Source organism: Typha latifolia, chromosome 5 (assembly GCF_019914945.1).
Source record: "Typha latifolia isolate L0001 chromosome 5, TyphaL0001v2, whole genome shotgun sequence".
NCBI lineage: Eukaryota > Viridiplantae > Streptophyta > Magnoliopsida > Poales > Typhaceae > Typha > Typha latifolia.
In genome coordinates, this window is record NC_133090.1 from 75,314 (window position 1) to 100,583 (window position 25,270).

General features: G+C 39.3%; 5 protein-coding genes across 6 annotated transcripts; 2 read left to right on the forward strand and 3 right to left on the reverse strand.

Annotated features, from left to right (window-relative positions):
* Positions 1-363: 363 nt before the first annotated feature.
* Positions 364-5,512, reverse strand: LOC140788345 (histone deacetylase 6). 2 transcript variants are annotated; one of them, XR_012109013.1, is made up of 6 exons: positions 4,857-5,511; positions 2,213-2,653; positions 1,975-2,117; positions 1,295-1,385; positions 977-1,200; positions 364-723 (listed from the first exon to the last, which is right to left on the reverse strand). XR_012109013.1 is itself a non-coding variant. In XM_073137558.1 (6 exons), the coding sequence occupies exons 1-5, from the start codon at positions 5,418-5,420 to the stop codon at positions 1,123-1,125; spliced, it is 1,317 nt and encodes a 438-aa protein (XP_072993659.1). In that variant the 5' UTR covers positions 5,421-5,512; the 3' UTR covers positions 364-723; positions 1,076-1,122. The 2 variants fall into 2 exon arrangements, 1 of the variants encoding a protein (XP_072993659.1); XM_073137558.1 differs by having other exon boundaries at positions 1,076-1,200; positions 4,857-5,512.
* A 572-nt stretch (positions 5,513-6,084) lies between these two features.
* Positions 6,085-12,828, reverse strand: LOC140789735 (farnesyl pyrophosphate synthase 1-like). Its single transcript, XM_073139541.1, has 12 exons — positions 12,577-12,828; positions 10,908-10,932; positions 10,707-10,822; positions 10,509-10,595; positions 10,104-10,220; positions 9,929-10,017; positions 9,650-9,701; positions 7,962-8,057; positions 7,815-7,859; positions 7,586-7,675; positions 7,437-7,508; positions 6,085-6,407 (listed from the first exon to the last, which is right to left on the reverse strand). Exons 1-12 carry the CDS (start codon positions 12,706-12,708, stop codon positions 6,279-6,281), a joined length of 1,050 nt encoding a protein of 349 aa, XP_072995642.1. The 5' UTR covers positions 12,709-12,828; the 3' UTR covers positions 6,085-6,278.
* A 1,056-nt stretch (positions 12,829-13,884) lies between these two features.
* LOC140789016 (E3 ubiquitin-protein ligase At1g63170-like) lies at positions 13,885-15,502 on the reverse strand. Its single transcript, XM_073138594.1, has 3 exons — positions 14,920-15,502; positions 14,452-14,815; positions 13,885-14,337 (listed from the first exon to the last, which is right to left on the reverse strand). The coding sequence occupies exons 1-3, from the start codon at positions 15,336-15,338 to the stop codon at positions 14,191-14,193; spliced, it is 930 nt and encodes a 309-aa protein (XP_072994695.1). The 5' UTR covers positions 15,339-15,502; the 3' UTR covers positions 13,885-14,190.
* A 2,419-nt stretch (positions 15,503-17,921) lies between these two features.
* LOC140789041 (peroxidase 72-like) lies at positions 17,922-19,566 on the forward strand. The gene is made up of 4 exons (XM_073138631.1): positions 17,922-18,234; positions 18,357-18,548; positions 18,639-18,804; positions 18,877-19,566. Exons 1-4 carry the CDS (start codon positions 17,998-18,000, stop codon positions 19,293-19,295), a joined length of 1,014 nt encoding a protein of 337 aa, XP_072994732.1. The 5' UTR covers positions 17,922-17,997; the 3' UTR covers positions 19,296-19,566.
* Positions 19,567-19,767: 201 nt separating this feature from the next.
* LOC140788191 (DNA replication licensing factor MCM4) lies at positions 19,768-25,154 on the forward strand. Its single transcript, XM_073137355.1, has 18 exons — positions 19,768-19,886; positions 20,027-20,740; positions 20,833-20,961; positions 21,495-21,576; positions 21,669-21,801; positions 21,921-21,992; positions 22,177-22,308; positions 22,391-22,504; positions 22,615-22,827; positions 22,908-23,006; positions 23,142-23,302; positions 23,389-23,485; positions 23,778-23,939; positions 24,012-24,092; positions 24,179-24,257; positions 24,352-24,488; positions 24,570-24,620; positions 24,727-25,154. Exons 1-18 carry the CDS (start codon positions 19,853-19,855, stop codon positions 24,799-24,801), a joined length of 2,565 nt encoding a protein of 854 aa, XP_072993456.1. The 5' UTR covers positions 19,768-19,852; the 3' UTR covers positions 24,802-25,154.
* Positions 25,155-25,270: the final 116 nt, after the last annotated feature.

A 25,270-nucleotide genomic window follows, 5' to 3' on the forward strand; every position in this document is an offset into this window, starting at 1 on the left:
TTATGAAACCTTGTTTGGTTTATTACATCTAGAGACGTTACTTCTCCAGAAGCTAAAAAAAGACTCATATTGCATTTTAACATTGTACTTAAACGTTAAAATGAATGCATTTAGAAAAGAAAAAAATATATATATACTCATCTCTTTCTCTAACCAATGTTCAACGAAAACAACTTTATAACATAGAGCCAATCGTCTTCTCTTCTTTAAACTACACAGCTTGCCAAAATTTGCTTTTCGATCTCTAAATACATAATATAAGTGCAACTATTTCTTAATGCATATGCATCTCCCACTACAATGAACCAAGCAATCACAAAAGCCATCTCCAGATACCAAGAACAAACAGACCCATAAGGCATCTCCAAGAACACAAATAACAGAAACAATTGAAGCGCTAATACTGGTTCAACATCCTAAGTAGACAAACTAATCCATACATATAAAAGACCATCAAAAAGAAGACAGAAATGTGATGACAAGGATTACATAGACAACAAAGTTATAACACGTTTACATACTCTGATATGCAAAGAGCAAAAAATAACATGGTTGTTTGTTCAAACATACGACTTTTACCTACTCCGTCTGATATGGATACCTTTCACCATACCAGATAATATTCATTCAGATGCCAGGGTGAAGAGATGTACAACACTTAACAGCGATGTCAGATATGGATGTCAGATGGTGGGAGTGGACTCGAACTTTCTTGTATATATCCTGAAGAGAGGTAGATGCACATCTCAGCTGCTTCTAATTTATTATGGATGATCCTAAAGCATCAAAGCAATAAACTAGATGGCACACACATACGATAGACAAATAAGTTCCAAACTAATACGATTGGAAAGGAAAAGTTTATTTTGGACTCAATTTGTTGTAAAATTATATGTTACCCCCAAACTTGTATCACTATCTATCTTTCTATTCAAATTTCAAAATGCCACTTTTTATATAAATGGCATACACTTGCCTTTAATGTGGTCCTCGACAGTCTGCATACAAAGGCGGTGATCCAAAACACTGCAAACTATTAAATTAGAACAAAAATGCAAACTAAAATATTATTTACCTATCGGTCGGAGTTAGTTGTTAATTTTCATGAATGCTTTATCAATCTTAACACTCTGGTTCAGAATCGTAAGCGTCACCAGTCCATAATTGACGATGCGGCCTTCTGTCCATGTCATCTTCTTCCTATATGATCAAGTTCGACAGAGTCAAAATATAATATCTTAAAAGAACAAACAGAAGAAAGATGCAAGTTATTTTGATTGCAGTAGTGAGCAACCTCTTCAGGAGCTTCAGTATCTGGCGGCCTTGGCTGGAACTGCACACTTGGAGCATGTTCAATTTTCGATAGGTTATCCAAAACCATATTCCTGCAAAGAGTTCAAGTAACATGTATTCATTCCATATGGAGCAATGTTGGAGAATATGAAATACCTGTTTAGCACTTACGGGGTAGTTTATACTTTATACACAGGGTTACCTGATGAAGCTTCTAAAGAAACTGAGGCTCGGGACTCAGGACACACAAGCAATTTCAAGGTGAAGGCACAGACAAGAACTACAGAAGTTCACATAATAAAATATGCATTACAACAACACAAAAAGCATGAAGTAGACACTCTATTATTAGCATACAGATACCGATCCAGTTCTAGTATACTTATAGATAATGATTTTGTCAGCAATCTGTAAAGAGATGTTTGTCACTAACATCCTTAGTAATGTAATACAAGTTCTTTTTTTTTTAAAGTAAGGCCTGAATTATGTACTACAAGTTACATCTAGCTGTAGTGAGAACTAATAATGTTCTGTTAATATCTGTAGCATAGCAGTAATAGAAACCTTGACATATTGGAAACAATTAAAATCATTCTATTTATTACATAAACAATGTAAGATTCTGGATATCTTCTTCTAAAAAGCAAAGTGATAGGAGATTCATTAGCAATTCACAATTACCTTAAATTTTCTAGATCTTTTGCAGTGTTCAGATTCTCTACATTTCTGGGTTCGATATGAAGAGTATAGTCAGGACCAAAGTACTCATAATATTCATTGTAAGGCAACTTGTTATCAGGTTCAACTCCAAGTGCAACCGCTGTCTGCACCATAGTATCACAGCAACATGTAATTTGCTTGAAAAACCTAGCTTACTACCATAACCAAATACCATGAACATAGGAAGCATGCAGCATACCTCATAGCACCAGCAGCGAGCAACATTCCGAATTGTGTAACCTCCTCCTCCTAAAACCATCAGGGGTACATTAAAAGATCGAAGATATCGAAGGCAGTCTGCATGCCCCTTCACAGACAAGTTGAAACAACCTAGCCTATCTCCAGCCAAGGAATCTGCCCCACATTGGAGAACAACTACATCAGGCTGGTAGACATCCATAACTTTTTGGATGATAGATCTAAATAGACCACGGAAACTCTCATCATCGATACCATCACTCAATGGAACATTGACAGCATAATATTTCCCTTGCTTATCTCCAACATCACTAATATGTCCTGTTCCAGGAAAGAAATCCCCATATTTGTGGAATGAAACAGTCATGACTCTATCAGTTGTGAAGAATGCCTCCTCCACACCATCTCCATGGTGAACATCAATGTCTACATATAGCACACGCTGCATATTGAGCAAAATAGACAAATCACAGAGATTAAGGAAACAAATAAAAAGATGAATATAACATAAGAGAAAATTAATGCAAGAAAAGAAGACACAATCACTTAAGAGTGCTAATGCATCAACGATCATCACCAGGAAATCACAGTGTTAACAATTTTGTAAATCCATTATCATATGCTTAAACTTCAAATTGCTCCAGAAAAGCTTAAACTGTCAGACACATAATTACACAATATGCTTAAAATAAGGCATAAGCAGACATCCATAAAAATCACCTTGACATGTATTTCATAAAATATGTATTATAAACTAATGTAGAATAAGCAAAAGAGAATCATATAGAAGATTTCAGTATTTAACCACGAATAGATGCATAGAAAATGGAGATCAGTCTCTATAATTGCATCTCAAATTGTCTTTACCATTGTTCTAAAAGCAGTTGCTATGGCAGCATCATAGCAAAATTAAGCTGTTACTGCCACACCATGGGCTTGGCAACATATTATGGCGGTTTGGGTCCGTGGCAGTCGGTATGGCAGCCATAGGCACCCACATTGCAGCCAATATGACAGGCAAGATTCAATTATACATGTAAAATAGCTTCTAATATCAATTAAAACATGGTAGGATGGTTCATTCTTGACTAGTAGTGGTCTAATAATGCATATTTGAGATTCTCATAAAGCTCAAGTCACCATGAAAACCCATGAATATCTGTTAGAGAGAGAGAAAAGATAGAGGAGATCACTACTAAAGTAATCAATATTAATAAGTTGTATGAACTAGTATTCACCCATGTTTAGCAAAGTTCAGGAGTATCAAGTCCACTATCCATAATTTACTTTCTACCCTTTCGTTATTAATCATATGTCCTACTTTCTTTTTTTTCCTTCTTCATAAACCAGATTCCACATCTTTATCTTCTTCCTCTATGAAATTGATTTGTATTGCTATATGTACTAGCAAAATATAAAAGGTTTGAACTTTGAAATACACCTTGGGTTCATAGCACCTGCCACCACTTAAGCTATGAATCCTTTGCCCTCTATCTTTCCACAACTCACTCTTTGGAGCATTGGTCATTACATAGAAAAGAAAGCATATAACAATAAATGAAGTTACTGAAGGTAAAAGTGATTGTAACTGAGAACTAACATAGATATTAGGGACCATACTAATGACTTTGACAAGGATAGGGATCTAATGCTGGAAGAACAAAATTATAAGTAGGAGAGAAGGGGAAAAACAAAAGAATGTGAGTTAATGTATGCATAAAGATGAAAGAAGATTGTCACTACCTCTACTTCAAGAATCTCATGAAGAAGAATAGGGTAAGGTTAAAAGGGAATGCTACCACACAAAGCTCCTCCAAATGAAGAGTCTAAGTTGGACAAGGTATATACAGACTTGCCCGAAAGGTTGTTTTCCTACTCAAAGTTGATACCTTATGATGCATGGTAGCATGCATTACAGTCAAATAAAAGATGCCTTCAAGACTTCGAACAGGGACAGACACATACATGATTTATATGGACATCATTTAATCAATATGAACACCAACTTTTAACCGCAAAATTGGCTTCCTTTTCTCCTTAAGAAAATTTCTGTAAAGATAATAATTTCTGTCTTTCAGAATTTACCTATAAAGCAAATGATAAAATGAGATCAAAGGATTTGATAGAGAAGCTAACAACTCTTTATACATTAAACTGCATACAGCTTTAGGCACACTTCTAGGATTGCATTGCTTTAACAAATTAGTTAAAAGAAATAATCCCATTCACAATAGAAAGTTATTTTCACTTCTGCACTCCATAAGATATGTTCAACTCAACTTTGGTCTTCAGCTGCAAAAGAGTGGATATTCTTGTATCAAACTGAATTGCATATATTATTTCCTAGTCTATGCCATATATTTTCTTGAAGAACTCATCTAAGCATTAAGTAACAAACCTAAAATTTCTCCGCAAGCTTCTCCCACCATTCAGATCATTCCCTATACCAAATATTTTGAAGGAATGTACCAACCTCTTAACCCTACTAGCCCTACTGAAAACTCGCGTAATATTTCAAACAATCGTGTTTATAACACAAACAGTCCAAATCAAGCTGATACCACAAAATCAAATCAGGATACAGCAAATTGAAATGCATCAATAGAGAACAGAGCACAAGAAAATTAGAAAGGAAGACGGCAAACCCTATGAAACTTGAGGAGCTCAAGGATGGCGAGGACGATGTCGTTGACGTAGCAGAACCCCGACGCCTCGCACTTCTTGGCGTGATGGAGTCCGCCAGCCCAGTTGATGGCGATGTCAGCGTCTCCACGGTTGATCTTGACGGCGGCGCCGATGGATCCGCCGGCCGAGGCCTGACAGAACTGGAAGAGCCCATCGAATACCGGGCAATCCTCGCCAACATTGAAGCGCTTGAGAACACGAGAATCTTGGGCGGCGGCATCGGAGGAGGAGGCAATCGACGGGGCAACGGAGGCGAGGAAGTCGACATAGTCTTCGGAGTGGAACCGGCGGATGTCGGCGGCGGAGGCGGGGAAGGGGCGGGAGATCTCCATGAGGCGGTGGAGGGAGTAGTGAACGACGAGGTTGTGAGCCATCCTGATCCGGTGGGGCTTCATCGGGTGGCCCTGGCCGTAGTAGTAGTCACCGATGCTTGGCTCGTAGAAGTAGCTCACTCGACGACGACGAGCATCCAATCCCGAAGCCGGAGACGGCAGCGATGCGCCATCCGCCTCCGCCGCCGACATATTTCTCTCTCTACTTCTTGGAAGGAGATTAGAGACAGAGAGAGTGAGAGGCAACCTCACTGCTGGGGAAAAGAAATGTTTACAGCGAGAATGGAACTTGTTTTGATCTCGATTTTTAAATCCTTCGACGGCTGGTGATGTTGCAAATATGACATTGATACCCTTCATTTTGAAATATTATATATTCTCTTTCTAAAAAAAAAAACAATAGTCTGTTACTTTCCAAAATATATCCCCAATAATAACGATAATGGATGTGTTCATATGTATAGTGTATATTATCTCTCCTCAGAAATTATGGGTTTCGTCAACGAAAATAGCCTCCATAGGGAAGAAGACTGTTCTAAAGTTACCTCCCAGAAATATTGTAGCACGTGAGCTTGGAGCAAATTTAAGGTTGGAAAATTCAGAGCCTAATGCCAAAATCTTAATTAATTAGGTTAATAAGGTCATCACATAGAGAATGAGATTTATTGTACATAAAACGAGCTCATGACCCATGATTATTCTCAAATTTAAATCCCGACTTAACATTAACTAATTAGGACACCGTTCAATTCCCATTTCTCTTCAAAAAAAAAAAAAAAAAATTACTGCTTTACTATCGAGGCCTGGATAGGAAGTTCTTGTTCCTGAGATGTGTATCTATCCATTCAAAGATAAATGGCAAAAATAATAAGATAAGATTGAATGCCATCAACAACAGTTCAAAGATTCATAACAAATGGAATCTAGAGTAAACAGAGCTAATAATAGTAACCAATAAGCCAGAGAAGTGGTTCATTACTACTTGGAATTAGCACAGTGTGAAATAATGAAATCATGAGAACACAGAGACCAGTAGTTATCACGCAACAGTTACTTCTGCCTCTTGTAGATCTTGTGCAGAAAAGACTTCAACACCTCCTGCACTGCTTTACTTGGCTGGGCTTCAATTGATGATATTAGTTTTGCATAACTTGTGCTCTCGTACTCGGAAAATACATTCTGCCAAAGAGAGAAATAGGAAAGCATAAACCAAACGGTATAACTTTCATAGAAATGGAATGAACTGAATTTTTGAAATAATCCTTGCCAGGAAATTTTTCATTTTCACTCAATGATGTCGCTCTTCTCCCATTGTCCAAATATATCAGGCCTTATCCTGAACTTATCAAGTGAATATGTGCCATGCACATGAAGTGATAGGATGGAGGGATTAAGTACGAGTACTCTTATGTGCAACAGTGAAGTACGAAATGGTATGATGATGAGTCGGAGTATGAAGAGTTTATGTAAAATCAGGGACTTGTATTGCAAATTTATGTATATGGAATAAACCTGTAGTATACAATATAGTGTTGTATATATCATAATGTTGTCCACATTGCAGCCATCCCATATATTTGGGATTCACAGCTTCTTGTTGTTATCGCTGCTGCTTGTGCTGTTATATTTGACATTGCACATATTATAGTTCCCTATCTTATAAAAGTAAAAGCACGACTATTGAAAGATAGAGCACAGATGAGAACACGAGGTTGTCTGATTGAAGCTACATTACAATGAGAAAAAAAAAATTAACTCTTTGTATGGTTGGCAGATGATCTTACTGAAGTGTTATCAGATAGTAAGGCATACCAGTCAACAAACTATATCATCTCCAAGGTAAGGTGTCAATATTCTTCTAGAAAGGCCAAAACTTGACACGCAGCAGAAATGTACACTATTTGACCTGTAATTTTTCTTAGTTCGAGCTGAACACCTAGTAAACTAATTCAACCTCTATTATTTTACAAATACAAATGCTCTACATTCATGGTAGTATTTAATTGACACTTTGATCAGTCATCAGTACCAGAAAAGAGAGATAAGGATGAGAAAACATAGTGAGATTATGTAGTCTGCATTTTAACACTATCAGTATTAGTTGAGTTGGACCTAAAGAAAATTAAGGCTAAAACAACAGGATCCTAGGGTTACTATTAGTAGATTATGTGCCATATCATAGAAAATAGAAGCAAGCTAGGGACAAACCTCAAGATTGAGATCTTTATATAAACTCTTCACTTTTGCAACACAAGCTGGATCAGACTTTCCATAATTCTCCTGAAGATTACATATGAAAGATTATACTATCCGCCAGTTAATGGGATCTAATGAAGCAGCAAAAATGTTGGCCTTACATATAAAAGTTCCTTTTGGCTCTCATTAGCATGCTCAAGAGCTTGAACAACTAGCCAAGAGCATTTATAGTCTTCAATGTCAGTTCCAATCTGTCAGAAAGCATCTTGTTATAAAGTGGAGTCGATATCCAACCGTGGCGTATCCATTAGAATTAGCATCAGAAAAGAGGTTAAACTTTAACTTATCGATTTACTCGAGAAAAATGAGAGATTGGGTAAATGCACTAACCTTACCAATAAAATCAGAATCACCAAAACAATCTAAATAATCATCCTGCAAGATGTTGCCCATCATTGATGCCACAAAATGAGAATCAGAAATCACTAGCAAGTGAAAGTTCAAAGGGTTCATACACATGACAAAATTTAGAATCACCTGAACTTGAAAGTACGTTCCCATCTCAACAAGAATATTCTTAACATCAACAAAATTATCCAAATTTTCACCAGACATTAGCAGCGCACATGCGACCTTAAAATGCAAGCAGTGAGGAAGTTCAATATTTCTGAATAATGTTGTAAAACCTCTACAGAGTACAAGAGTAAGTAATGCATTCAGAGAACAATGAGAGGATTTAAGAGCACAAACAGTAGAACCGAAGTTACACAACTTCTACTATAGTTTATGTACTACAACTGCATATATCTTGTAAAATAAAGAAACCTAAATAATGCATACAGCTGATGCTTCCTTCGTTCTAGTTGTTCATTTGCAAGACAGATTTGTTTCTATAAGCTTCATAAACAATAGTTACTAGTTCTTTTGGGAAGTATCTCTAGAGTTATTTTCTCTCATAACAAGCATCTGCATTACATGATTATTTCTCGACTTCTTTAATCCTTCTAAAAGAACTCAAGTACATTTAGGGTATTGAAGTGATTTCTGATCATTGATGCAGAAGTTTGACTTCTATCAACGCCAAAGCACAGATCCTTTGCCATACTTATATCCTAGATCCTAGATCCTAGATAATCATAACGAACATCCCAAAAGTTACTTTGTAGTTTGTACTTTGTCCAACTCTAACTCAGTATATGCCATCATCCCTTTCCACTCTTTCATACCATATCACATGCAACATGTATACACATGCACACTCTGATGATGAGTCCGAATGAGAAAAGAAAGGGAAGATGCATAGACAAAACAAGTGTTCATCCAACTCCACTTGGTCTAAGTTCTCTACTAAGCCAGATTTCTTCAATGTGCATTTGTTTGGAGCTCTTGAAATGTTTCACTAATTCTACGGATTCCTGGATACCTACAAAGCCACAAGACCATCCAATAGATGAAATTGACGAAAACCAATGATCATAATGACAGTCTACCTATTTGTCCTACTTGCCCCACCTGCTACAACTATTCACAGGACTAGAGATTAGAGAACAAAAGTAGTGTCCAGGCTTATTATGACAGTAATCCTTATCATCATAGCGATTACCTTCAAAAGAGGAGGAAATAAGAAGTGGATAACCTTAAGGACAGACTAAATAGATTATATTATCCAAATTCAACTAAACCTGGATTTTTCAAACATTTGTTGTTCTTGGGCAGGTGATGGTGGGGTTAGTGATGTGGAATCAGGAGATCAACCATGTAGGTTGCAGTCTAAGCTCCTGAAACCAACAAAAGCTATTTCCAATTTAGCCTAGGTTTCAGAAATGGCTAGAAGGGAATGGGAACAATTTTTTTTATTAGAGAAGGTAAAGTGCACTTTAGACACACAAGTCAGCCAAAAGCACCTACAATAGTAAGAAGAAAAGTAGTACTTTACAGTATTTTTTTGTAAATAATCTGTGGAATATGGGGATGGATAAACCATGATCTGCAGCAAGTTCCTTAAGTTCATGTAAATCTACAGTAAAAATTGCATGAAAAGCTCTTATACATTTGAAGGTTCATAATCTAAAACCACACGGATTAACGTACTGTCAATATTCAACAAGCTTGTACTATAAGAAGAGGAGATCAAAAGCAGAATGTGTTCCTCAGAAAAATCTCAGATATCAAGAGAAGTATATGTGTGAAAGAGATAAATTTACTAGAACAGAACTTCAACTTACAGGAAGGTAGAATGAATAGTAAGCTGTTTTGTATTGAACAATGCGACGATAACTGCATATTAATTCACAATTTTCATGATTAGCAATAACTTTAAAGCATATCATCATATTGGGGAAAGCCAACAAAATCACAGGAAAAAGGAACAAGCCTATAACATTTTAAAGAAGATAAATGGAACTTGACTAAACAGATAACGATTAATCTATGATTTCCATATTTGCAGTTGTCAGAGATAATATATAAATTACTCAACCAAAGGAATGCAACTTTTCACATACACTGGAAGCGTATATTTTGACAGATCTTTTTCCCCTTCGTGAGTAGTAATCAGATCTAGCATCTGCCCTGAAGCTGTCTGAAACTCAACCTATTGGGATAAAACAAAATTTAGTTACATAATACATGGTGCTGAGTTGAAAAGTGAATTCTGAACAGTATTAAGAACAGAATTACCTCATTAAACAAATCAAGAAGATCTACATAGTAAGGTTTTCCCTTGAAATGCCGTTTAAGAATCCGAGGAATGTGATTACGAAGTATAATCCCATCGTTTGCAGCAATAAGGCCAACCTATGACAATAGTTAGGACGAAACGATGACTTTCTTTGATGATATGATGAAAGTTAGAATGTTTTTTTATATAATCATGCAACATAATATCATAAAGCTTGCATATTTGACAAAAAAACAGAAGAATGACTCCCAAACCCCCACCCAAGCTACATGGCAAAATTACAAACACACAGAACCAAGTCTTACAAGGAATATCATAAAGACATTTAAGATGATAAACTTTTAGTAAGCAAAATTAGATTAGTAAATGCAACCAACAAAACCAAAAGGCTAGAGTTAACAAACCTTAGGCACTCTAAACCAGCAAAGCTGGCCTCGTCTTGTATGAGAATTGTCCATAATATCATCAAGGACTAGAAAATATGCTTGAAGCTGAAAGATGTAGTTGTACAAGTAGCCAACGATGAGAAAGTAGAATAAAATATTTGCAGGCCAATTTCCCTATTAAAAAATGGAAGAGAAATAGGAAAAAAAAAAGTTTACCCATTCAATGCACCAACCAAGGGCACATGCATGAAAGACTTCATCTTCACTTAGTTGATTTTCTTCTTTTAGCAACTTGTAGCTATCAACAACAGAGATTCCACGATTCAGTTTCCCTACCAATAATACACATTAGTTAAGTCAGGAACTGCTTAAGCATGTATTTTATATATTATCCACAAAATAATACTACTTCCCGACCTCCAGGCACATTGTAGTCCAGCATCTGTAACAAAAGAAGGCCATAAGATATTAAACAGTGACATTGGATAAGAAGTGGAAACTTATTGATAAAATTGTTGTAAAGAAGAGTCATAGAGACAATACCATACAAAATTAAGTTTTCAATTCTATAAAAATAATTGGATGGACGTACTCCGAGTAACTAAATTAAATAAAGCAAGTGAAATCTGAATGAAATATAAGGCACCAACATTGAGGCATCAGACTTAATGTTAACTGTGAAGCATGTGTTATTGACTTACTCATGTATACCATTTTCCATATACTCATATATACCATTTTCCAAATTCTAGCAAAGAAAATAGTATATATCTAAGTGAACAGTTGTTAATATTCCTCTGATTACCAGTAAGATGTTAAACATAATTAAAGTTCTGCCGATGAATTTGAAGCGCGGAGAATACCAACTCTATAGCCTTGTACAGAAGCCCCATGATGTTTCTACTTTCCTGCAGGCCTTTTTCTATTTTCCTGGAGCTATGCTGAGCTGATCCCACTATTCTAGGTGGAGTTTCATTTTCTTAGGTGAAGTTCCCTATCTTAGGTGGAGCCTTGTTTTCTTAGGTGAATATCACCCTGATATTTAGACCAAGGTCATGCTTTTCTCTTTGCTATCTCCTGACTGATGCAATCAGTAGAGTTAGTTCATTTGTTTCCCTTCTTTCCAACTGCTTCTTTTGCTTCCTTTTTACTCATATTTGTGACCAGCCCTTGTAGTAGAGGTTGTGCTATGGCATTAGAGGAGGAGTGACTCGACAAAATCTCCAGCTTTCACATTGTTTCCTTCTTCCATCAATCTGGCAGCATAAGTTTTTCCCTTTCCATATTATAGAGTTATCACATTTTCATCTGAACATTTGGACGAACTATATCGATAGGACAGAGAAGAACTCCTTATTAGAAAGGTGAAAGGAAAAAGTGTTGTATTATTCTGTTTGTCCTTGTGAGAGGAACTTGTGATGGCAATCTCTTGTGGCGGACAAAATAGCTGCTGGTATATTGGTTGGAGAACCCTTGCAGATACTGTCGGTGAAAAGGTACTCCTAGGTGTCATCCCAGGAATGGGTTGCCAGCAAATTATGACCAAAGTTAGCTAAAGAAAATTGCAGCATTATAGCTTACTGAAACTAGTTTAGTAAATATTCACAGTTACAAAGGAGCTCGCAGCAGATAGCGATGGTTAACTATTTGTTAAAGCTTAAATCGACGATCTAAGGTCGTATCAAAGGCTTGAAAGTTTGCATTGGACTATAGTTGGTTCTCTCCACTGCATTGGAGAAATAATTGGTCTTTCCGAAGAAGAAGAAAAAGAAAAAGAAAAAGGACGAATATAGCGGAAATGCAACTGCTTTTACATAGGCTCTATCAAGTATCAATCACTTTATTAATACTTCATCTCCAATTAGGTAAGAATCAAATAAGAAAAAAAAATAGACGCAGGAAAAAGGGAAAAAGAAAAAGGAAAGGCATAACTTTCAATGATCACTCAAGAGAAGCAAAGAAGATCTCAAAGATCCCCCAAGGTAGCAGACATTGGAAAGCTCAGATTTTAGAAGCTAAAGGGAGGGTAATGCTTGGGGGAAAAAGATTCAGGAGTGCAACTTAGATCTCGAGAGCGAACACGTACCCGATCGATCCATTGACGGGACTCATCGGTGAAGTCGAAGGCGGGATCTCCGAGGAGCTCCGCCTTAAGTCGATGGTAGATCTCCCGAAACGTCGCCTTCACATCATCGCTCCCACTCCCGTTCTCCGCCATCGCCGCCGATACAAAGCGAGAGAGAGAGAGAGAGAGAGAGAGAGAGAGAGAGAGGGGATTGATTTGAGTTAATAGCTGAGCTGGACAGAGAGATGTAGTTGGGTTAGGCCCCTCTGGTTCAGAATAGGGAGCTTTGCATGTCCAAAAGGCCCCTGGTTATAACCTTATTATCTGCAATGCCATTAACTTTGGCAGGAGATTCTATCCATCGGAGATACACGAATTCAGTGCAGCCTGAGTACTTGACAATTCCTTCAGACTGCCGGTCTGGCATTGCAAGATAGTTTTCGTTGCAGCTCGTTTGGAGCAAATCCATACGGAATCGGGGCCGGATGCTCCGGAGTCCGGAGAGCGAAACTTGTGGAGTGCAGGCGGACTGGGCAGCCAACCGGGGGAAGGTGGCAGGGGCCACCGGTAGGTTGGATCTGACCGGCCCGGTTCCCCCAGATCTTTGTACCATTTTGGGCTATGAAAACCCGGGTTAGCTAGCTAGGTCGGGTCTGGCCAGCTGAATGAAGCTCCTTAATTTCAAAAAAAGAAACTTGTGGCGTGCAGCCAGCCGAGAGGGATCACGGCTGATATGGTAAATAGCTGTCAAAGTAGGAGGGCGGCATTGGAAATCCAACCGCGGTGTAGGTGGTGCGCAGCAGCGCAGGTGTGGGAGGGGCCATTAGCCCATTACACTACACAGAAACTGCCGAGCGAGGACCACGTGCGCCCGACACTAGGAGAGGAGAGATGCGAATCCTAGCGGCTGGTTCTGGTAGTATTGGATCCGATCCCCCCGCCGCGGGGGTCAGGTACCAATCGTTGCGGATCTTGAAGACAAAAAACACGCATAGATTAAATTAAAGAACCCAACCAGAATCACGTAACGGATCGACTGCAGCCTCGAGTGCATGAACTTGCTGCAGTTGGATACCTTCTTTTTCCCCCGTTTTTTTTTATTTTTTATAAACAGTTAAAAAGCTCTCTGTCACTTTATAGAAACTCTCGGCCAAGTGACAACAAAAGACTGCTGATTAGCTCGCTCGCAAGAGATTGCTGGTAATCGTGCTGCATAAAACCTGTTCGCCAAGGATTCCGGTTCCGGAGCATGTGGATTGGATTTGAATTACTTTTCTTTTAGAGCTGGAGATTTCCATGAATAAAATCTCCCCTTTTTTCCCCAGAGAATGGCATCAATCAGTCAATCAGGGGATACATTTAAGTGTGTTTTATTTACAGCATCTCTGGAGGGAAAAAAAAAAACAATCAGCTGCAGCCGAGTCAGGTACTATAGGGCGGCGGCTATAATTTCTCGGACAAACAACCTACAACTAAGAAGAAAATAAATAAAATAAATAAAATCTTTTTAACTGACTCGACCGCCGCCAAGTATACAAACATTCAGCGCGCAGTCATGTCGATATCTATAATTAAGCTGTAGAGAGGGAAATCTACGCTAAATCTATATTACTTGTTTGATTCCTGCATCATTAATTATTTGTGGAGCTCTTGTTTGCATAGAGGGCAACAAGATATGATCCTAAGCCATTGATCAACACACGTGAGGTGAAACAGATGGGAGCACGGGAGTTGCCTCACTTCATCCCTGTCCCTATACTTGGTCAAGCATATGCAGCACTCCTGCAGGTAGCAGCCAATTAGATAGCAATTTTAACAGTCATTACACGGCCTCACTTACTGATGATTGCTACTAGTCATTACAATCTAAAGCTCCATCCATTGATGATTACTTACAGTGCTTTCTCTTCGGAGCTCGTTTGCGGCATCGACGTCGTGGTCTTTGAACTTCCAATGAGGCAACTCTGCAATCTGCTCGTCGGAGGCTCCTCGGTCCTTGGAGGCCGAGTTCATGTTGTATCCTAATGCGTTGTTGATGAAGGGAACGCAGCAGCAGAGCAGAACAAAGAGAAGGAAAGGGAAGGAGTAGGCAATGGCGTTCCAAGCTAGCAGTGCCATGCAGAGCAGATGCAGCTTCGGAGCCCGGTAGAAGGACCCGTATCGCGAATCGAACACCCATACGTTGCCCATCACGAACCAGATTGCGAAGAAGAGCTCCAGAAATGTCCTGGATTTGTTCATCAGATAGGAAGTAGTACTCCTGTGCATAATATATACGTACATATATGCGTTATTAGCTCAGACAGACGTACGTACGTACACGTTTGATTTATTTATAATTTAGCTAGCTAGCTAGCTACGTACCTTGGCTCGTCACTGCCCCTTTGCTGCTCTAAGTCGGAATTTAAGCCGCCGGCGGAAGAGTGACGGTAACGCCAGTAGAGGAGAGGAAGGCTAAGGATATTGCCGAGGTTGTATGCTCCAAGCCAAAGTCTAATTGGCCAGACCGGATTCTCCTTCTTAGAGACGGCCATGGTCACCGCAATCGCCACGATCTGCGCTACTAAGACGGTGAATTCCAAGGCCAACCACCCCCGGGAGTTGAACGGGTTCGAGGCCACGTCGGACCTCGGCCCGTTCTGGTACTCGTACACTCTCCTCAAGAAGCTGAACCATCGCGCTCGCGATATCCTCGTCACCGTTCTCATCAGCAGCGCCAGAGGTAGAGCTCGGCCGCCGCCATCTCCACCCCCCGGTCGTATACTGATCACTTGACTATTCATTTAACTAAAGCATATGCATATGTTGCTTATTATGGACAAGCGCCAAATTTGTTTGGTAATAAGAGAAGGATAATTTAGAACCAAGAAGAAGAGCTGTGCACTGAGACTCAAGTATGGAGATGGTGGAATTCATGGCGTATGAGTGAGTTTGGATTGGAAGAAATAAGGTGAGATTGAAGGGAGAGGAAGGTAGAGAGAGTTGGGTTAAGATGGTGACCAAGAATCTAACAGCTTTGCGTCGGCTCCAAGTGTAAACAGAGAGCTACTTAGCCGTTGGCCTAACCATCGCCTTCCCTCCCTCTTTTCACCCAGTTGTTTATTTGTAAAGCTAACCAGAATTGAGCGGCCGAGTCTTTAATTATAAGTCTTTTACCAGTGCCCATTCTCGTATGTTCTTTTCCCCGTCTACCACAAGTAGAGATTTCTTTCTACATTTATTTCTTGTTTTTTAGGAGATTGGATCATGTATTCAACTTATGTATTGAGGACAAGTTAGTTCGTCTATTTAATATATGAATAGTTTACGAACTTATAATCAGTTAAAAAAGAATATAATATATATAGTTTTTAATTATTACCCATCTTATTTGCTTTCTACCTATCCGCGCTCGTATATAACTATATAATAAAAATATATATATAGTTACTAACATTTATACGTAAAGAGACCAATTAAATTCTCAACTCTAATTACCACAAGTCATGGTCTGATCTCCGAAGATGTATTTTAACTGAAAGAACCATACTTCTCTTATAGCTTCGATCTCACTTTGGTTAAGATAGAAGTTTACATGGAGTATGCTGGTCACTTTAGTAGGTGCTTCGATAATGAGATACTATCTCTCATGATTCCTTGGAATGGGAAGTCTTTGTGCTGCAGTTGCCCACCAAATTCTGATGGTGAAAGCTATAAACTTGCAATAAGTTATGGGTCTTGGCTAATCAACAAGCACCAGATTAGTGAGTTGTTAGATCACAAAACACTTGGCCCGAATCTCGACCACAATTTGATCATGAGATCCTACTCAGTAATAAGTGCTCAGGATAATAATTCATCAAATGCTAGAATAATAATAGGTAAACGGAAATCATGGGCTTTTAGTTATGTCAACTATAGGCTTGTTAATTAACAATTGTCAGACAAGGAAAACACATATAGGCTGGGCTAGATAATTAGCAAGTGTTCTTAATTATCAGCCATAGCCCATTATCGATCATGGGGCCAGATTCAGGTAGTTGTATATGAGAATGAAAAGAAGAAAAAAAAACTGGTAGATATGGAGGCCCAATAATGCTTCAAAGGAGTGAAAAAGTTAGGAGATTTCCTCAAACAACAACCATCTCATTCTTTGCCCCTATCATGATACTTAAAAGTAATATAACTGTTAAACTAGAAATAGGCACATGTAGGTGCCCATGAGATCAGTAGTTACATCAATCTTTTGGACATATTTTGAAACATTTGACCAACAATAGGTTCATGTAGATTAGGACAAAAGGAGACAAAGTGATTCAGAATGCCAGAGAAGCAATGGTTAATTAATAATTTTTCCCTCTGTCATTTGATGTTGTGAGACATTGTAACTAAATTTGAACATGATGACGATATATTCCCTTCTAGATAAATCAGTGGAGATCAATCAAGTTAATTAACTGTTTCCTCTTTTTTGAGTAAAAATTAAGTTAGATTAGCAGTTGAGATTTTTGCTATATCATAGTAGATTGTGTTATGTCATCTGATGCACCATCTTTACTTGAATTAAGATTTCAGAAAGAAATCTCTACTTGGTTCCATCAACTTTTGTGAAGTTTCACCAGTAGATGTTCAAATAAATAATGATAAAATAGAGTTTATATTTTTTCCCCCGCGGTTAGAAAATGAGCAAGGTGAAACCAACTTAAAGGCATTAATGGTGAACATCAATATATAAGAGGACATTAGATTGTGCCAAGGAGGCAGGTAGTCCTCTGCTCCTACCATTCTCCCCACCACCTTTTAAGAGTTCTTTTTTTTTCATGGTGCTTTAAGCCAATTATCACCTAAACCTCTATGTCATGGATATGGATATATATAGACTGGGGTATGAAATCTAAGTCTGACCCACCAACTTGTTTTTCCCTTTTCATCCTTGTTGTTCCCCGTTAACGATGATTTAGTGATTGTAGCTCTTCTTTCACTAGGATTAGCTGAGATAAGATGATTTAATTCTCTAAGTTTATAACTTTTTATTTCTACAATTGAAATACAATGTTGCCTAATACAAAAGATCATGTTCAGATATATAATGTTTACTTATAAGTAATGTGGACATGCATGTTCAGGTTTATTGATGCAAACTAAGGAAAAAAGGAAGCTGAGGATATATATAACATCACAAATTCAATTTGGATATATACCAAGGTAGTAGTTTTGGTTCATTAGGTCATACTTGCTGTACCAATAGTTTTGGTTCTATGTGGCGGCAGGGAGAAGTATGAAAGAATCTAGCCACTAACTCCCCCCATGAATTAATACCTAATTCATACTAGCTCATATGCCCATATGCTCCCTCTATAAATAGTAGAGAGATCCTTAGTTATCTTCTATCACAGAGCTAGAAGAAGCCTTTCTTCTTTCATCAAAGACAAGACGTTCATAGCTAGATCATACTAGCTAGATATGGCTCACCATCTCTTGAAGATTCTCCTTGTGTTCATCTCTGCCGTTGCGCTGTCTCCTCTCTCCTTCGCCTTAAGTACTAATGTCGGCACGGGGTACCTCTACCCTCAGTTCTACGACCACTCGTGCCCGAAAGCTCAAGAGATTGTGAAATCAATCGTGGCAAAAGCTTACGCAAGAGATCCACGTATGGCGGCGTCGCTGCTTCGTCTTCACTTCCATGACTGCTTCGTCAAGGTTTGTCTATCCAAAGTACCCAAAAGGATTATATAATTTCTAAGTATCATAAATCATATATATCATGAATTGGATCAGAGCTAATTGTGATCGATCGATCATCTTCGTCTGCATGCAAGCAGGGATGTGACGCATCGATTTTGCTGGACAGCAGCGGGACGATCGTAAGCGAGAAGCGTTCAAATCCTAATCGGGACTCAATGAGAGGATTTGAAGTCATTGACGAGATCAAATCTGCGTTAGAAAAGGAGTGCCCTCTCACTGTCTCCTGCGCTGACATAGTTGCTCTTGCTGCTAGAGATTCTACAGTCATGGTATGAATAAATATATATTTGATGATGTTAATTTGATAGCTTTCTTAATTTAATTTTGATCATTTTGATGAATTGATGATCAATATATAGACCGGTGGTCCGTACTGGGATGTTCCATTGGGTAGGAGAGACTCCTTGGGTGCAAGCTTGAGTGGCTCCAACAACAACATTCCAGCTCCTAACAACACTCTTCCCACCATCATCACCAAGTTCAAGCTCCAAGGCCTGGACCTCGTCGATCTCGTTGCTCTCTCAGGTACAATTAATATATTTCTCTACATTTTTGTTTGTGTCATGCACTTAAAGTAATTCAATTCTTTGATATCAGGTAGCCATACCATTGGAGATTCACGTTGCACCAGCTTCCGACAGAGGCTCTACAACCAGACCGGCAACGGACTCCCCGACGGCAGTCTTAACCCGAGGTACGCCGCTGGGCTTCGGACCCGGTGCCCTCGCTCCGGGGGGGATCAGAACCTCTTCTTCCTAGACCTCGTCAGCCCCTTCAAGTTCGATAACCAGTACTTCAAGAACATCATGGCCCGAAATGGCCTGCTGAGCTCCGACGAGGTCCTCCTGACGCAGAGTGCGGGGACGATGGAGTTGGTGAAGAAGTACGCGGCGAGCAATGAGCTCTTCTTTGACCACTTTGCCAAGTCTATTGTGAAGATGGGAAACATCTCACCGCTCACTGGGTCCAGGGGAGAGATTAGGAAGAACTGCAGGAAGGTTAACCATTATAAATAATAGATGACTACTTGACATCCAAATTACGCACGCTCTAGTGTGCGACTGTGTCTTGTGGATTCTGTCGTGCGCTATATATGCCTTGTTTCTTTTTCTTGTGTTTTTGAATTGATTAATCCTGTAAGCTGCATTAATTGTTGTGCGTGCATGTTGTTACTTAATTTGCAGGTAGGAATCGAGTACTGGTTTGTTTGTTTGTTTCCAATTTGGATCGAATAAATTTATCTATGAGCATCATATATATAGATATATGTTGGCAAATTATCCTTAATTTATTGGTCCATAGTATAAAGATGTAGATCTACTAATTTTGATGTTAGCGCACTAATTAGCTTAAGTCCTCTGGAAACAAGCCACTCAACCATTGACTCTCCTGATCCGCACGATCAAGATCCTACGCCTCAACGTCGTCGCGTCTCACCCTTACACGTTTTGGCGGGAATCCTCTCCTCCTTCCCGCCTCAAACCTCCGCTTCTTCTCGCCCCCCCTTCTCTTTTCCTACTCTTCCCATCTTCTTCTCCTTCCTCCATCTCCCAAAGTCCCTCTCGTCATCACCATGCCTTCTCGTGGCGGCGATTCCTCTCCTTACGGTACTCTCCTCTCCTCCTCTCGATTTCACCCGTTAGGTCTTCTAAAGATGAGATTTTTTTAAGGGGATTTGCGTGCTATACCATCATATCCGTGTAGCATTCTCCTCTAAAGATTAGATTTTCGCTTGATTCCTACGCAGGTCCGTCCTCGCCCGATGGCCGATCAAGCCCGATCGCCAACACCATCTCCTCCCCGACTCCATCCACTCGTCGTGCTGGTCGCCGCCGCCGCCAGCCCACTTCAAACAGCCCCTTCTCTTCCCCTAATGGTTTCGAGACGCCTCCTCCCCCTCGTCGCTCCAACCCACCAGCCTCGACCCCCTCGACTTCCCACCGCCGCCGCCGTCGCCAGCAGCAACAACAACAACATCCTGCGACTCCCTCCACCCCCATGTCCACGGACGACAACATTCCTATGTCCTCCGATGCTGGGGACGACGATGACGCAGTTGAACCTGACGATGTGGATGCGACCCCGGTGTTTGTCTGGGGGACCAACATCAGCGTGCAGGACGTCAATGCGGCGATCCTCCGCTTCCTCCGCCACTTCCGGGACCCGAGGGAGGTCGGGCGGGCCGACTTAGTGATGGAGGAGGGCAAGTATATGCGGACTGTACATCGAATTATGGAATTGGAGGGCGGCGAGTCTTTGGATGTTGACGCCCACGACGTGTTTGATTATGATCCTGATCTCTATGGCAAGATGCTGAGGTATCCTTTGGAAGTCCTCGCCATCTTTGATATCGTTTTAATGGATTTAGTTGCAAGGATCAACCCTTTATTTGAGAAGCACATCCAAACTCGGATCTTTAATCTCAAGACCTCGGTGTGTATGAGGAATCTGAACCCCTCAGGTAATTGTGAAAGGTTAAATCTTCATTATGGTATAATTCTCGTTATGCCCATTGTTTGGTGGTTTATGGTTATATTGGACTACTTTGGTCAGACATTGAGAAAATGGTGTCTGTGAAAGGAATGATCATCCGTTGCAGCTCCATTATACCTGAGGTCAAGGAGGCTATATTTCGATGCCTTGTCTGTGGCCACTACTCTGAACCCATCTTGGTTGATAGAGGTATAATATTTATTAATGATCCTTTATTTATCCAACCACTGAAATGTGCAATCTGTCTGTTTTGATGTACAATTTGAACCAATGCAATTAAGAGGGATTCATAGAATTAAGATTCTGTTGTCTCTGGTCAGTGATGATAAATAGTTTCCCTGTTCTTCTTAGGAACTGTCCTCTGGCTCTACATGATATACTTATTCAATTGATCATCTGTGGAGTTGAAGAGCATATGTTTATATCCATATTTTGATCCAAAGGCAATAGGAACTTTTATCATTTTCCCTAAATAAAAATGTTATAGGGTGTTAATGGTTATTCTTAGAGTGTCTATTAGGAAAAACATTCTAATGTTTTGCCTGTATAATGTGAAATAATACTTTATGAAATTGGAGATGCACAGCTACGTCAGTATCACTGAAGTTTGGACAAATATCAATGGGAAAAGGACTATCAATTAGCAGTGCCATTCTTATATCTAGAAGTACTGTTATTTTTAAATGTGTGTTATTCGTGATTTCTTATTGCCATTTTCTTAGGGCGAATTAATGAGCCCAACAGGTGCACAAAGCAGGAATGCTTAGCTACGAGTTCCATGACACTCGTCCATAATAGATGCAGGTTCCTCTTTCTTGTTAACGCCTTTTAGTTGATAAATTTGTCCAACTGAAACAAGGCTGTTGCTTATGGGTGGGATCTATGTTAAAAACCAGATTTGCAGATAAACAAATTGTAAAGGTGCAGGAAACTCCAGATGAAATACCAGAGGGGGGGACTCCACATACAGTTAGTATTTTGATGCACGACAAACTTGTAGACTCTGGGAAGCCTGGAGATAGAGTTGAGGTTAGACGCAACTTCTAGGCTCTATAGGTTTGGTTAGATGTTATGCCTTAGATTTTCATGATGCTGTGTTGTTTTCTCTTGTTGATTGATGGAGAAGTTTTGTTTGCTTTTTATTGCAGATCACTGGGATATACAGAGCCATGACTGTTCGAGTTGGACCAACTCAGAGAACAGTGAAATCAATATTCAAGGTAGAAGATATCTAATGTCTTATAGTTAATTGTTGGGGTTCGACTGTCTTTCTGTATCTTTCACTAAATTACAGATCACAATCCTTGTATTTGTTTAACATCAAGAGTACTGCCACATGCTATGATGGCATATAGATGGTTAAGTGAAGTAATGCAGCTTACAACTCTGCCATTGTAATGCCAGACATACATTGATTGCCTTCATTTGAAGAAGACGGACAAGTCAAGACTTCATATTGAGGAACCCATGGAATATGATGCTAACTCTTCTGCTAGCAGGAATGGAGAAAATGACATACCTGGCTATCAAGAAAAGGTTCACGTTAATTTTGTTATCCTGCGGTTTTGGTGAAATGGGGCGTAATTGTTGCTCATTGTTCTTTCTGTGTGATTTTCAGGTTGAGAAATTGAAAGAGCTATCGAAATTGCCAGATATTTACGATAGACTAACAAGGTCACTTGCTCCAAACATATGGGAGTTGGATGATGTGAAAAGAGGCCTTCTTTGCCAGGTCTGTGGTTTTCAAAATAATCCCTTCCTTTCAACTAATATAAATCTAAAATGATGCACATCACTAAGAGTGCTGTTTCCTGACACATTGTACAACCAACTTTTGTTTAGCTTTTTGGTGGGAATGCACTGAAGCTTCCATCCGGTGCCAGCTTCCGAGGTGACATCAATATTCTTCTTGTTGGGGATCCAGGAACCAGTAAATCCCAACTTCTGCAATACATGCATAAACTGTCTCCGCGTGGCATTTACACCAGTGGTAGGGGGAGCTCTGCTGTTGGTCTGACTGCTTATGTGGCCAAGGATCCAGAGACTGGTGAAACCGTATGGAAATCAATGAAGCTCTATTTGTGTCGTTCATTTTCCAAGAATTTTCTCTTTTCTGAACTGTTATGAATATTCAGGTTCTGGAGAGTGGCGCACTGGTGTTGAGTGACAGAGGTGTTTGTTGCATAGATGAATTTGATAAGATGTCTGACAATGCAAGGAGCATGTTACATGAGGTCCTAAAATAAGTTGAATGACATACTGATAGTTGCTTGCAAATTGATTATTAGCCTTTTCATCATTTCCCTATTCCACCAACTTACCCATTTTAATGTTAAGACTTATACAATTTTTTCTCACATATTTTGCAGGTTATGGAACAGCAAACAGTGTCAATTGCAAAGGCTGGGATTATTGCTTCTTTAAATGCCAGGACTTCAGTATTGGCTTGTGCAAATCCTAGCGAATCTCGCTATAACCCACGGCTCTCTGTGATTGACAACATCCACCTTCCTCCAACTTTGCTCTCTAGGTAGGGCAACATTTTTATCAGACATGCTAGACAATATATGCACTTCTCAGTAAATTTAAGTAAATGTTTGATCCTCTTATACACAGATTTGACCTGATTTACCTGATTCTGGACAAGGCTGATGAACAAACTGATAGACGTCTGGCTAAGCATATTGTTGCTTTACATTTTGAAAACCCAGAGGTAGTGATTTGTGCTTCTGAAATTTTCTAGTGCCACTGCAATAATCTTGGCAGGATATGGTTAACTGATAACTAGAATTTTTTAGATCATCTTTAGTTCAAACTTGCAGAGGAAATATACACTTGGAGATGAAATATAATATCTGAAGCCACATGCGAAGTGTACTGAAAACATCCACAATGTGATGTGATGCATCCAGAAATAGGAATCTTATACAAAAAACACGTAGAGCAGTAGTTTTTCTGAAAAGCTGCATTGCTGATACCATGGCCTCATACTTCCTGTTCTGCAGACTATTGTGCAGGATGTCTTGGATCTCCGTACTCTAGTTGAATACATCAGCTATGCAAGAAAGCATATTCATCCACAAATATCTGATGAAGCTGCAGAAGAATTAACACGTGGCTATGTTGAGATGAGGAAACGAGGAAATGCTCCAGGAAGTAGGAAGAAGGTACTGGAGCCCTTCGCATTTCCATCTAAACATATTACGACTTACCTGATCATGTGTGCATTCCACATGTAGGTAATTACAGCAACAGCCAGGCAAATCGAGAGCTTGATTCGTCTTAGCGAAGCATTAGCTAGAATGCGATTCTCAGAAAGGGTATCAATAGTTCCCATCCCTTGATATTGTACTATTTTGGGTTGAAATATATGTAAAACGATGCTCGGTGATCATTTTTTAAATAGGTAGAAGTACATGATGTTACAGAGGCATTCAGACTGCTGGAAGTTGCTATGCAGCAGTCAGCAACTGATCATGCCACGGGTAAGTAACTAAAATATCTAATATTCTCTCATCAATTTTTGTTTTGAGCATCATCTGTGTTGTAGTTACTGACAATGGTATATTCTTCAAAAAGGGACAATTGATATGGATCTAATCATGACTGGAATATCTGCAAGCGAGAGGATTAGACGAGAAAGTCTAGTTGCAGCAACTCGAAACCTAGTTATGGAGAAAATGCAACTTGGTGGACCCTCTACTCGTCTGATGGAGGTAAAATAATATTCTCTTTCATTTGAAAAAGTTTATTATGTTTATTTCAGTTATAACCTGAACAATGTGGTAACCGTGCAGTTGCTTGAAGAGCTCAGAAAACAGAGCTCGGTTGAGGTTCACCTCAATGATGTAAGTTCTAATTGATCATATACAGACATACAGTTCTTGATTGGTGTTGGTGTTGGTGTTGGTGTTAGTATCTGACATTATATGGCGCATTTTGGAATTGTTGCAGCTCCGCAATGCTCTGGCTACTCTAATGAGCGAGGGAATCGTTTCTTTACATGGGGACAGTGTCAAGAGGATTTGAAATGGTAATTGTGACACGCCCACGCCCTCCTAGCTCTGCTTCAAGAGGTGCTAAATTTAAAGCAGTTGCTCGCCCTCCAATTCAGCATAGTACCAACAACTATATGATCATTCCAAGACTTACTGTGAAGCTGCTGCTTTCCTCAAAGCAATCTATATATACATTTTATTTTCATTCATCTTTCTAATGTACTCGGTGGTTAACTTGGACAAACATTCAAAGTTGATGTCGTCTATTGTAAGTTTTATTGACTCACTTTCTTATCTGATGCCTTGTAGTTTAACTGTAGAACTTTAATTGGTTTCATTGTTGTAAAATTGTTTCAAGCAGTTGATGGAGAATTGGAGACTAAACCGATAGATGTTACAATTAATTTATGGGATAATTCACCGTTTTTTTATATACAATATCTGAATTATTTTATCATCCATACACCTCTTAAATTTAATATATATATTCTATTGAACTA

Bases quoted from the DNA above. Each gene is read 5' to 3' on its own strand.
- LOC140788345 (XM_073137558.1), bottom strand. From the start codon at position 5,420: ATGTCGGCGGCGGAGGCGGATGGCGCATCGCTGCCGTCTCCGGCTTCG. The intron at 2,654-4,856 runs GTTTGCCGTCTT...CTCAATATGCAG, and splicing joins AGCTCCTCAAGTTTCATAGG to CGTGTGCTATATGTAGACAT. The intron at 1,386-1,974 runs GTAATTGTGAAT...AACTCTTTGCAG, and splicing joins AAAGATCTAGAAAATTTAAG to GAATATGGTTTTGGATAACC.
- LOC140789735 (XM_073139541.1), bottom strand. From the start codon at position 12,708: ATGGCGGAGAACGGGAGTGGGAGCGATGATGTGAAGGCGACGTTTCGG. The intron at 10,823-10,907 runs GTCGGGAAGTAG...TATTATTGGTAG, and splicing joins GGACTACAATGTGCCTGGAG to GGAAACTGAATCGTGGAATC. The intron at 7,860-7,961 runs GTGATTCTAAAT...AACATCTTGCAG, and splicing joins GAACGTACTTTCAAGTTCAG to GATGATTATTTAGATTGTTT.
- LOC140789016 (XM_073138594.1), bottom strand. From the start codon at position 15,338: ATGAATAGTCAAGTGATCAGTATACGACCGGGGGGTGGAGATGGCGGC. The intron at 14,816-14,919 runs GTACGTAGCTAG...TATTATGCACAG, and splicing joins AGGGGCAGTGACGAGCCAAG to GAGTACTACTTCCTATCTGA. The intron at 14,338-14,451 runs GTAAGTAATCAT...TGCTACCTGCAG, and splicing joins AGCTCCGAAGAGAAAGCACT to GAGTGCTGCATATGCTTGAC.
- LOC140789041 (XM_073138631.1), top strand. From the start codon at position 17,998: ATGGCTCACCATCTCTTGAAGATTCTCCTTGTGTTCATCTCTGCCGTT. The intron at 18,549-18,638 runs GTATGAATAAAT...ATCAATATATAG, and splicing joins CTAGAGATTCTACAGTCATG to ACCGGTGGTCCGTACTGGGA. The intron at 18,805-18,876 runs GTACAATTAATA...CTTTGATATCAG, and splicing joins CGATCTCGTTGCTCTCTCAG to GTAGCCATACCATTGGAGAT.
- LOC140788191 (XM_073137355.1), top strand. From the start codon at position 19,853: ATGCCTTCTCGTGGCGGCGATTCCTCTCCTTACG. The intron at 22,505-22,614 runs GTCTGTGGTTTT...ACTTTTGTTTAG, and splicing joins AAAGAGGCCTTCTTTGCCAG to CTTTTTGGTGGGAATGCACT. The intron at 24,258-24,351 runs GTAAGTAACTAA...TTCTTCAAAAAG, and splicing joins AGCAACTGATCATGCCACGG to GGACAATTGATATGGATCTA.